Here is a 12,012-nt window from a genome sequence, read left to right as displayed (position 1 = left end):
ATGGCAGGGACGTCGAGACACGACAGAGAAATGGCGATGAAGGCGAAGCAGCAGCTGTCTCAGTCTGCCGACCCGGTGGAGAGACTCAGACTGCAGTGTTTGACCAGAGGATCATCTGGGATCAAAGGTCTGGGGAGGTGAGAGCACACACACACACACACACACACACACACACACACACACACACACAGTAACACACACACACACACACACACACACACACACACACACACACACACACACACACACACAGTAACACACACACACACACACAGTTACACACACACACAGTAACACACACACACAGTAACACACACACACAGTAACACACACACACACACACACACACAGTAACACACACACACACACACACACACACAGTAACACACACACACAGTAACACACACACACAGTAACACACTATCAGACTCTGTGACTTTATCGTCTCATATTTGTATGAATTTACATTTTCTCTCAGTCTCAGGATAAATGATCCATACATCGTTCCTCAGTGAACTTTATGACTGTAAACAAACACAGTTCAGATGTTTATAAATACTCATTAATATATTTCATGTTTCCTCAAACTCAGCTCAGATCAAACTTTATTCACTCAGAGAAAAAATCCTGTTTGCTGCATGAAAACATGAAAACATGAAAACATGAAACCATGAAAACATGAAAACATGAAACCATGAAACCATGAAACCATGAAAACATGAAACCATGAAAACATGAAACCATGAAAACATGAAAACATGAAACCATGAAAACATGAAAACATGAAACCATGAAAACATGAAACCATGAAAACATGAAAACATGAAACCATGAAAACATGAAACCATGAAAACATGAAACCATGAAAACATGAAAACATGAAACCATGAAAACATGAAACCATGAAACCATGAAACCATGAAAACATGAAACCATGAAAACATGAAAACATGAAACCATGAACACATGAAAACATGAAACCATGAAACCATGAAACCATGAACACATGAAAACATGAAACCATGAAAACATGAAGGAAGGAAGGACAGAGGAAAGAAGGAAGGGAGGGAGAAAGGAAAAGAGGAAGGGGGGAAGGAGAGAGGAAGGAAACAAATAGAGAAGGAGGGAGGAAAGAAGGAAGGGAGGAAGGAAGGAAGGAAGGAAGGAAGGAAGGAAGGAAGGAAGGGAGAAAAGAGAGAGGAAGGAAAAAAAGAGAGAAGGAGGGAAGAAAGAAGGAAGGGAGGAAGGAAGGAAGGAAGGAAGGAAGGAAGGGAGGAAGGAAGGAAGGAAGGAAGGAAGGAAGGGAGGAAGGAAGGACAGAAGGAAGAAAGGGGGATGGAGGAAGGAAAGAAAGAGAGAAGGAGGGAGGGAGGAAGGACAGATGGAAGGAAGGAAGGAAAGAAGGAAGGAAGGAAAGAAAGAACAGTCGGGAGGACGACACAAATGTTAAAGTGAATGTTCTGACTGATGTGTAATTGTAGAACTTGGTCATTATTAGTTTATTATTATTAAATCATGATATAATCTAACAGCTGTTACTGCTTCCTGTTTGTCAGAGTTTTCAAAATAATGGACGACGACAGGAACCGCTCTCTGGACCTGAAGGAGTTCCTGAAGGGTCTGAACGACTACGGCGTCATGATGGACAAACAGGAAGCGCTCACGCTGTTTCAGCACTTTGATCGAGACGGCAGCGGATCCATCGACTTCGACGAGTTCCTCATCACTCTGAGGGTGAATACATAGATAGATGTAAACTTTATTGATCCTCTGTAGAGTCCAGCAGCTTAATACACAAACAACATAAACAGGAATGTAAAGAGTAAAGTCTGTATAAATATAAATTAGTTAGAGTTTGCTGCAGATGTTGAAGGACCGCAGCCTCCTCAGGAAGTACAGCCGGCTCGGTGCTTTATTGTAGATGGGTCGGTATTGGTTGACCAGTCCAGTTTATTGTCCAGATGTTCCCCCAGATACTTATATGTGCTTACCACCTCCACATTGACTCCCTCAGTGGAGACTGGTAGCAGCGCGGGCTTAGACCATCTCCTTGGTCTTAGACCATCTCCTTGGTCTTAGCAGTGTTAAGTTGAAGGTGGTTGAGTAGCATATTCACACTGTGACCGGTCACGTGATCATTGCTCCAGCTGTTTACCTCCGTCTGTCTGTCCGCTGCAGCCGGCCATGTCTAAGGCCAGGAAGGAGGTGGTGATGCAGGCGTTCAGGAAGCTGGATAAGACCGGAGACGGAGTCATCACCATCGAAGACCTGCAGGGGGTTTACAACGCTAAGTACCACCCCAAGTATCAGAACGGGGAGTGGAGCGAGGATCAGGTGTTCAGGAAGTTCCTGGACAGCTTCGACTCTCCGTATGACAAAGATGGAAAGGTGAGAAACACCCGAGACAGGAAGCTGAGCTGTGGTGGTATAGAGAAGAGAAGAATAGAGAAGAGAAGAATAGAGAAGAGAAGAATAGAGAAGAATAGAGAAGAGAAGAATAGAGAAGTATAGAGAAGAATAGAGAAGAGAAGAATAGAGAAGAGAAGAATAGAGAAGAGAAGAGAAGAGAAGAATAGAGAAGAGAAGAATAGAGAAGAGAAGAATAGAGAAGAGAAGAATAGAGAAGAGAAGAATAGAGAAGAGAAGAATAGAGAAGAATAGAGAAGAGAAGAATAGAGAAGAGAAGAATAGAGAAGAGAAGAATAGAGAAGAGAAGAATAGAGAAGAGAAGAGAAGAATAGAGAAGAGAAGAATAGAGAAGAGAAGAATAGAGAAGAGAAGAATAGAGAAGAGAAGAATAGAGAAGAGAAGAATAGAGAAGAGAAGTATAGAGAAGAGAAGAATAGAGAAGAGAAGAATAGAGAAGAGAAGAATAGAGAAGAATAGAGAAGAGAAGAATAGAGAAGAATAGAGAAGAATAGAGAAGAGAAGAATAGAGAAGAATAGAGAAGAGAAGTATAGAGAAGAGAAGAATAGAGAAGAGAAGAATAGAGAAGAATAGAGAAGAATAGAGAAGAATAGAGAAGAATAGAGAAGAGAAGAATAGAGAAGAATAGAGAAGAATAGAGAAGAATAGAGAAGAATAGAGAAGAGAAGAATAGAGAAGAATAGAGAAGAGAAGAATAGAGAAGAGAAGAATAGAGAAGAGAAGAGAAGAGAAGAATAGAGAAGAGAAGAATAGAGAAGAGAAGAATAGAGAAGAGAAGAATAGAGAAGAGAAGAATAGAGAAGAGAAGAATAGAGAAGAGAAGAATAGAGAAGAGAAGAGAAGAATAGAGAAGAGAAGAATAGAGAAGAGAAGAATAGAGAAGAGAAGAATAGAGAAGAGAAGAATAGAGAAGAGAAGAATAGAGAAGAGAAGAATAGAGAAGAGATGAATAGAGAAGAGAAGAATAGAGAAGAGAAGAATAGAGAAGAGAAGAATAGAGAAGAGAAGAATAGAGAAGAATAGAGAAGAATAGAGAAGAGAAGAATAGAGAAGAGAAGAATAGAGAAGAATAGAGAAGAATAGAGAAGAGAAGAATAGAGAAGAGAAGAGAAGAGAAGAATAGAGAAGAGAAGAATAGAGAAGAGAAGAATAGAGAAGAGAAGAATAGAGAAGAATAGAGAAGAGAAGAATAGAGAAGAGAAGAATAGAGAAGAGAAGAATAGAGAAGAGAAGAATAGAGAAGAGAAGAATAGAGAAGAGAAGAATAGAGAAGAGAAGAATAGAGAAGAGAAGAATAGAGAAGAGAAGAATAGAGAAGAGAAGAATAGAGAAGAATAGAGAAGAGAAGAATAGAGAAGAGAAGAATAGAGAAGAGAAGAATAGAGAAGAATAGAGAAGAGAAGAATAGAGAAGAGAAGAATAGAGAAGAATAGAGAAGAGAAGAATAGAGAAGAGAAGAATAGAGAAGAGAAGAATAGAGAAGAGAAGAATAGAGAAGAGAAGAATAGAGAAGAATAGAGAAGAGAAGAATAGAGAAGAGAAGAGAAGAATAGAGAAGAGAAGAATAGAGAAGAGAAGAGAAGAATAGAGAAGAATAGAGAAGAATAGAGAAGAGAAGAATAGAGAAGAGAAGAATAGAGAAGAGAAGAATAGAGAAGAGAAGAATAGAGAAGAATAGAGAAGAGAAGAATAGAGAAGAGAAGAATAGAGAAGAGAAGAATAGAGAAGAGAAGAGAAGAGAAGAATAGAGAAGAGAAGAATAGAGAAGAGAAGAATAGAGAAGAGAAGAATAGAGAAGAGAAGAATAGAGAAGAGAAGAATAGAGAAGAGAAGAATAGAGAAGAGAAGAATAGAGAAGAATAGAGAAGAGAAGAATAGAGAAGAGAAGAATAGAGAAGAGAAGAGAAGAGAAGAATAGAGAAGAGAAGAATAGAGAAGAGAAGAATAGAGAAGAGAAGAATAGAGAAGAGAAGAGAAGAGAAGAATAGAGAAGAGAAGAATAGAGAAGAATAGAGAAGAGAAGAATAGAGAAGAGAAGAATAGAGAAGAGAAGAATAGAGAAGAGAAGAATAGAGAAGAGAAGAATAGAGAAGAGAAGAATAGAGAAGAATAGAGAAGAGAAGAATAGAGAAGAATAGAGAAGAGAAGAATAGAGAAGAGAAGAATAGAGAAGAGAAGAATAGAGAAGAATAGAGAAGAGAAGAATAGAGAAGAGAAGAATAGAGAAGAGAAGAGAAGAGAAGAATAGAGAAGAGAAGAATAGAGAAGAGAAGAATAGAGAAGAGAAGAATAGAGAAGAGAAGAGAAGAGAAGAATAGAGAAGAGAAGAATAGAGAAGAATAGAGAAGAGAAGAATAGAGAAGAGAAGAATAGAGAAGAGAAGAATAGAGAAGAGAAGAATAGAGAAGAGAAGAATAGAGAAGAGAAGAATAGAGAAGAATAGAGAAGAGAAGAGAAGAATAGAGAAGAGAAGAATAGAGAAGAGAAGAATAGAGAAGAATAGAGAAGAGAAGAATAGAGAAGAGAAGAATAGAGAAGAGAAGAATAGAGAAGAATAGAGAAGAGAAGAGAAGAATAGAGAAGAGAAGAATAGAGAAGAATAGAGAAGAGAAGAGAAGAATAGAGAAGAGAAGAATAGAGAAGAGAAGAGAAGAGAAGAATAGAGAAGAGAAGAATAGAGAAGAATAGAGAAGAGAAGAATAGAGAAGAGAAGAATAGAGAAGAGAAGAGAAGAGAAGAATAGAGAAGAGAAGAATAGAGAAGAGAAGAATAGAGAAGAGAAGAGAAGAGAAGAATAGAGAAGAGAAGAATAGAGAAGAATAGAGAAGAGAAGAATAGAGAAGAGAAGAATAGAGAAGAGAAGAATAGAGAAGAGAAGAATAGAGAAGAATAGAGAAGAGAAGAATAGAGAAGAGAAGAATAGAGAAGAGAAGAATAGAGAAGAGAAGAATAGAGAAGAGAAGAATAGAGAAGAGAAGTATAGAGAAGAGAAGAATAGAGAAGAATAGAGAAGAATAGAGAAGAGAAGAATAGAGAAGAGAAGAATAGAGAAGAGATGAAGATTAGACTGAAGCTTCACATCAACTTTCTTTCTTTCTCTTTCCTCACCTTCCTCCTTTGTTTGTTTGTTTCCTTCATCCATTCTCTCATTATCTTTCTTTTTCCTTCTTTATTTGTTTCTTTTTTCTTTATTTCCTCATCTTCCTCCTCCTTCTTGTTCTTCCTTTCTCTTCTTCCTTTCTCTTCTTTCTTTCTTTCTGTCTTTGGTCAGTATGAACAGGAGGAATCATTACAGACATAAACACACTGAGACATTATGAACCGTCCACTAAAGGATCATAAACAATGTTTTACATTTATTATCCGTGTCTGTCTTCATGCAGAACCTGATGATGTCATAATCTCTGTACTGATGATGTCATAATCTCTGTACTGATGATGTCATAATCTCTGTACTGATGATGTCATAATCTCTGTACTGATGATGTCATAATCTCTGTACTGATGATGTCATAAATGATCACATTATTGGGTTAACCTTATTCCTGCAGAACCTAATAATGTAATAATTTCCCAATATTGTAATTATAACATTATTGTGAAATGCACTTTATTACATGAACATGTTTTATTATGTTTAGTTTTCTTTTAGTTAAATATGTTAATGAGTTATTATAATATGTTGAAGTGTTGGGTTGATGCTGGTGTTGCTCTCTGAAGGTGACCCAGGAGGAGTTTATGAATTATTACGCTGGTGTGAGTGCGTCCATCGATACGGACGTCTACTTTATTGTGATGATGAGAAATGCCTGGAAGCTCTGAAGCTCTGACGTCTGGTAAACCGCCTCACACTGCGGCTGCTGGCACACTTTCACTTCTCAGGGTGTTTCCTAGTTTACAAAAGTCTGGAGTGTCGTTTTCCCCTCGAGGAGTTTTCTCTCTGAGTGGTCTGGTGTTTGGTTTTAGTGTCTTTAACCCTCCTGTTGAGTCAAGGAAGGAAGGAAGGAAGGAGGAAGGAAGGAAGGAAGGATGGGAGGGAGGAAGGAAGGATGGATGGGAGGGAGGAAGGAAGGATGGAAGGGAGGAAGGAAGGATGGAAGGGAGGAAAGAAGGATGGGAGGGAGGATGGAAGGATGGAAGGAAGTAAAGGAGGAAGAGGGAAGGATGGGAGGGAGGGAGGAAGGAAAGGAAAGAAAGAAGGGAGGAAGGAAGGAAGGATGGAGGAAAGAAGGAAGGAAGGAAAGGAGGGAGGAAAGGGAAGAAGGTAGGGAGAAAGGAAAGGAAGGAAGGAATGACTGAGGAAAGAAGGAAGGGAGGAAGGACAGACGGAAGGAAGGGAGGAAGGAAAGAAGTAAGGGAGGAAGGAAGGAAGGACGGAGGAAAGAAGGTAAGGAGGAAAGGAGGGAAGGAAGGGAGGAAGGACAGAAGGAAGGAAGGACTGAGGAAGAAGGAAGGGAGGAAGGAAGGAAGGAACAGTCCCCGGGAGGACGACAGGAAGGTTAAAGATGAAATAAAAGCGACACCAGAACCTTCTACATATAAACTCTGTCGGGTTTCTCAGCTGTTTTCTGTCTGTTGTGACTTTATGAAGGTTGATCAACACTTTGACTTCTAATCAATATTTATTCTCTATAGATGTTTCTGGATTTCTCTCTTCAAACAAACACTTCCTGTTTCCATCCAGATATTAAACTAATGTTTAACTTTATTCTATGAAGGAAGGAAGAAGGAAGGAAAGGAGGGAGGGACGAAGGAAGGAAGGAAGGAAGAAGGAAGGAAAGGAGGGAGGAAGGAAGGGATGAAGGAAGGACGGAGGAAAGAAGGAAGGAAGGAAGGAAGGAAGGAAGGAAGGAAGGAAGGAAGGTAGGAGGGAGGGAGGAAAGAAAAGAGATAAATACAACTGAGTAAAACATAAACACATAAACAGGTAAATGTGATGAGAGGCTGATGGGAATGAAGTATGAAGCATTAAACAGGTAAACTATGTTTGGCCAGATGGTGGCGCTATAGGAACAGACAGGATAACAGTCAGCGGGACTCTTCCTCTGAACATCAACAGGAACAATACATCAGTTACATGTTTGGATATTTTTAGTGTAGGTGACACGTTTGACCTCATGGTGGCGCTAAAGGAAAAGACATAAATATCTGAACCACATTTCATATCAACCCATCGACAGGAAGGTAAAACATGCAGCGTGCAGCAGCAGGAGATCCAGACTCTAACACTCTGGTAGCAGCATCATTAGTTCAGATGCTTGTTCTGTAGAACTGAAGCTTGAGGTCGGTCTATACTGTGATAGAAATGATAAAAGTAGAAACTAGTATGTTTGATATTAATGAGCAGAGAAGCAGGAAGGAATCACTTCTCTTTATTAAATAAAACATTCAGCTGTTTTACCATCATGATCATTTTAATACCTCATTAGTGACGATGTTTAACTCTCCTGCTTGTTGAAGGGATGGAAGCAGCTGCTCTGAAAGCTTCTCTCTGCTGTTTCATCTTCTCTTCTCTTCGTCAGGTGACCAAAGACGAGTTCATCAACTATTACTGCGGAGTCAGCGCCTCCATCGACAGCGATGTTTACTTTATTCTGATGATGAGAAACGCCTGGAAGCTCTGAACACAAATCATGTGACTCTTCAACTACCAGGACGATCACATCGAGCTGTTTCATAGTAATTATTATTTTATGCTTTTTGAAAGTTAGAAAATCATTTATTAACGATTAATGTCATAGTTTGCAGAGTGACTTTTGAAATCATCCTTTTGCAAATGCAGTCTTTTTAAAAGTTATGTTAATCTAAAGCCCGATTTCCACCGGGTCCGTCAGCGGCACGTTACGGCTGCGCCGCGGTCACCGGAGCTGATCGGTGCCGCTCTAATCAATCAGAGTGTTTCCACCGGGAGGAGACCAGGTCCCAGCAGCGTCTCTCCGCACCGCAGCGCTATCAATCTGCAGCATTTCTATTTTTGACGGAGACGTTTCTAACTCGTGTCAAGCTCAACAGAGCAGATTGCACCAGACAGGAAGTCAGACACAGAATCAGCATAATAAAACTTCCGTCTTTCAAAATAAAACAACCGGTGCAGCCTCCTGATCGTATTTAAGCAAAAACACGAATAAAACAGATAAAAACACCATCTAACTACGTAGCTACTGACACATGATAGAAGCACAAACATCAAAGAAAATTACCAAATCAACTAAATTAAAGCAAGTTAACAGAATCGGGCTGTTTAGTTGTGCTACTACGGTAATTACGGTAAACTAAAGGCACTCGTTCGGATTGGATTGGGCTGCCGTAATTACTGTATTAACAGTGCAACTTCATTTTAAAGGCAGATTTCTCTCCCAGAGCTCCGTAACGCTCCCGGTGGGCAGCGGACGGAGCTAAACCGCGGCGCTGACGGACCCGGTGGAAATCCCGGGTCATGTAAAGTAAACACAACACAACAGTATGTTTTATACTTTATTATTAATATGCAACACTTTCAGCTTTGTTTAAATAAAGAAAATGTTTTTATGTGGTAAAACAAACATCAGCTCGTAGTATGTACAGAGTATTTAGTACAATCAGGTGAGAGATAAAGCACATTCAGTGTATTGCTGTGAGGAAACATGAGGTGTAAGTTGTGTCAGATATTTAAGAAGCAGCATGGTGTCAGCGTCTCTGGGACTCTATCACACCTCAAACTGTCTGCAGACTTACTGGGATTCAGCTGAGTGATAAATAATAATGATGAGAACTGAATCTGCAGGAGTTCTCCAACAGTTTAAAAGTACAGCAGCGTTTTATAAGAAGGACCTTTGTTTGGTTTTTGCTCCTGAAATTATTTTATTCAATCCTGAAACATGAAATCAGTGACTCCAGGCAGCCGGCAGTCTGTTTATGGGTCAGTATCAATAAGAGTTGCTAAGATGAGCAATTAAAACATCAGTTAAACTAGTTTTAAAAGCAGCATCAGGTTTGTTAAAATGTACAATTTATATTTTTGTTGGTTTTATATCATTTGAAATGACATTTGCACCATTTTTTACAAGTTATTCATGAGTTTATTTTCTAATTTTTACCTCTTTAAATTTAAACTAAACCACATGAACAAACATCATTGACCCTCAGATCACTTTGGTTTGAAACTTGGTCTAAATATGAACATCATGTTTTATATTTATGTTCATATTTTGACTGGTTGGTTTAACGTTAGCTGATCAGCAGCTCTCCATGTTTCTTTAATCAGCAACAATAATTCATCCTCCTTTCAATGAATGAATGTTAAAGGTTCAACCACATTAACCCTCCTGTTGTCCTCGAGTCAAGGAAGGAAGGGAGGAAGAAGGAAAGAAGGGAGGAAGAAGGGGGGAAGGGAGGAAGAAGGAAGGAAAGGAGGGAGGGGGAAGGGAGGAAAGGAAAGAAGGAAGGGAAGGGAGGAAGAAGGAAGGAAGGGAGGAGAAGGAGGGAAGGGAGGAAGAAGGAAGGGAAGGGAGGAAGAAGGAAGGAAGGGAGGAAGAAGGAGGGAAGGGAGGAAGAAGGAAGGAAGGGAGGAAGAAGGAAAGAAGGAAGGGAAGGGAGGAAGAAGGAGGGAAGGGAGGAAGAAGGAAGGGAAGGGAGGAAGAAGGAAGGAAGGGAGGAAGAAGGAGGGAAGGGAGGAAGACGGAAGGAAAGGAGGGAGGGAGGAAGGAAGGAAGGGAGGAAGAAGGAGGGAAGGAAAGGAAGGGAGGAAGAAGGAGGGAAGGGAGGAAGAAGGAAGGGAAGGGAGGAAGAAGGGAGGAAGAAGGCGGGAAGGGAGGAAGACGGAAGGAAAGGAGGGAGGAGGAGGAAGGGAGGAAGAAGGAGGGAAGGAAAGGAAGGAGGGAGGAAGGGAGGAAAGGAAAGAAGGAAGGAGGGAAGGAAGGAAAGTAGGGAGGAAGGAAGGGAGGAAAGGAAAGAAGGAAGGGAGGAAGGAAGGAAAGAAGGACAGAGGAAAGAAGGAAGGAAGGAGGGAAGGAAAGGAGGGAGGGAGGAAAGAAGGAACAGTCAAAACAGGCGGGAGGACGACATGAAGGTTAAAGATGAAAGGAGGCAGAAATCTCTGGACAATAAAACTCTAAATGTTTTAGTAATTTAGACGTTTGACCGGCTGCCTGGAGGATCATCTGACAGTAATATAAAGTATCTGATCTGCTGTAAACAGGCTCAAACAGTCAGAAACACTGGTACTGGTTCTAAGGTTCCTCCAACAAGCGACTCTGGGCTCATGGAGGAATGTCAGTATAAAACATATAAAACATATAAAACATGAGACATTAGGATAAATATCATCTATCATATCTAAAGCAACACAATGAAGAAGCTACATTTCTGGGACTGCTAAAAGTGACTTCAGAGGAAGATAAAAAGCAAAAAAAACCCTCCTCCTTTACTCCTTTACTCACACACTAAAGAATAAAAACGTTTGCCTTAAAAATACTAAAAACATAAAAGATTAAGTTTGAAGGATGTGGTTGTTTACCTGCGCTGAGGAGCATGAAGGATCCAGTGTTTCTGTCCTAAAGTGAGATCTCTGCTCCTCTGCTGCACATGTGGATTATTTGGTAGCTTCTTAATAGAAGCGCAAAACTAAACTGTGGAAATGCCCCTTTAACTGCTACTGGAGATATTAAAGACTTCAAGCAAAACACGTTAATGTAAATAATAATAATAATAATAATAATAATAAAAATGCAGAATATAATATCCCTGAGAAATTATGGATGTTTTTTTAGATGTAGAGTAAATCCTTGAGTCTGATTGGATGTTCCTGCTCTGGGCTAACGGAGGGTTAGTCATGTGATCTTATTCACTTTTTACATCAGTGGAGCTTTTTAACCTTCCTGTCGTCCTCCCGGGTCAAATTGACCCCGTCCGTTTTGACTGTTCGTTCTTTCCTCCCTTCCTTCCTCCCTCCTTTCCTTCCTTCCTTCCTTCCTTCTTTCCTTCCTCCATCCCCCTTCCTTCCTTCCTTCCTTCCTCACTTCCTTCTTTCCTCCCTCCCTCCTTCTCTCTTTCTGTCTTCCCCATTACCTTCCTTCTTCCGTCTGTCCTTTTTTTCTTCTTTCCTCCCTTCCTCTTTTCCTTTCTCCCTCACTCCCTCCTACCTTCATTCCCTCCTTCCTTCCTTCCTTCCTTCTTTCTTCTTTCCTCCCTCTCTCCTTTCCTGTCTCATTTCCTTCCTTCTTCCTCCCTCCTTTCCTTCCTTCTTCCTCCCTTCCTTCCTTCCTTCCTTCCTCCCTCTCTCCTTTCCTGCCTCATTTCCTTCCTTCTTCCTCCCTCCTTTCCTTCCTTCTTCCTCCCTTCCTTCCTTGACTCGAGGACAACAGGAGGGTTAAAGCCCCTTTTCAACCCCTCGCCACAGGTTCCTGTCTTAGTGTGGACGCGAGCGATTCTTTTCATTCTCCGATCTGATCTGATTGGTTTTTAGAGGTGAACGTATTCAATATTATACTAGATGAGACCGAGGGGGGTTTTCAAACCTCTAGTGTGTTTGTTCTGGGCTGAGTCAGCGGTAAACTCCACTTAGTTTCATTTCAAAATCAAGAAGGAAAACACAGTAAGAAGATCGA

The 12,012-nt window shown here is 40.4% G+C and overlaps 1 protein-coding gene across 1 annotated transcript; it reads left to right on the top strand.

Annotated features, from left to right (window-relative positions):
* Positions 1-7,980, top strand: capslb (calcyphosine-like b). Its single transcript, XM_062434356.1, has 5 exons — positions 1-137; positions 1,557-1,734; positions 2,179-2,388; positions 6,149-6,264; positions 7,951-7,980. Exons 1-4 carry the CDS (start codon positions 1-3, stop codon positions 6,248-6,250), a joined length of 627 nt encoding a protein of 208 aa, XP_062290340.1. The 3' UTR covers positions 6,251-6,264; positions 7,951-7,980.
* Positions 7,981-12,012: the final 4,032 nt, after the last annotated feature.

Source organism: Scomber scombrus, chromosome 15, assembly GCF_963691925.1.
Source record: "Scomber scombrus chromosome 15, fScoSco1.1, whole genome shotgun sequence".
NCBI lineage: Eukaryota > Metazoa > Chordata > Actinopteri > Scombriformes > Scombridae > Scomber > Scomber scombrus.
Note: the sequence above shows the minus strand (reverse complement) of the source record. Positions and strands in the feature narration are given on the sequence as shown.

Bases quoted from the DNA above. Each gene is read 5' to 3' on its own strand.
- capslb (XM_062434356.1), top strand. From the start codon at position 1: ATGGCAGGGACGTCGAGACACGACAGAGAAATGGCGATGAAGGCGAAG. The intron at 138-1,556 runs GTGAGAGCACAC...CCTGTTTGTCAG, and splicing joins GGGATCAAAGGTCTGGGGAG to AGTTTTCAAAATAATGGACG. The intron at 1,735-2,178 runs GTGAATACATAG...TGTCCGCTGCAG, and splicing joins AGTTCCTCATCACTCTGAGG to CCGGCCATGTCTAAGGCCAG.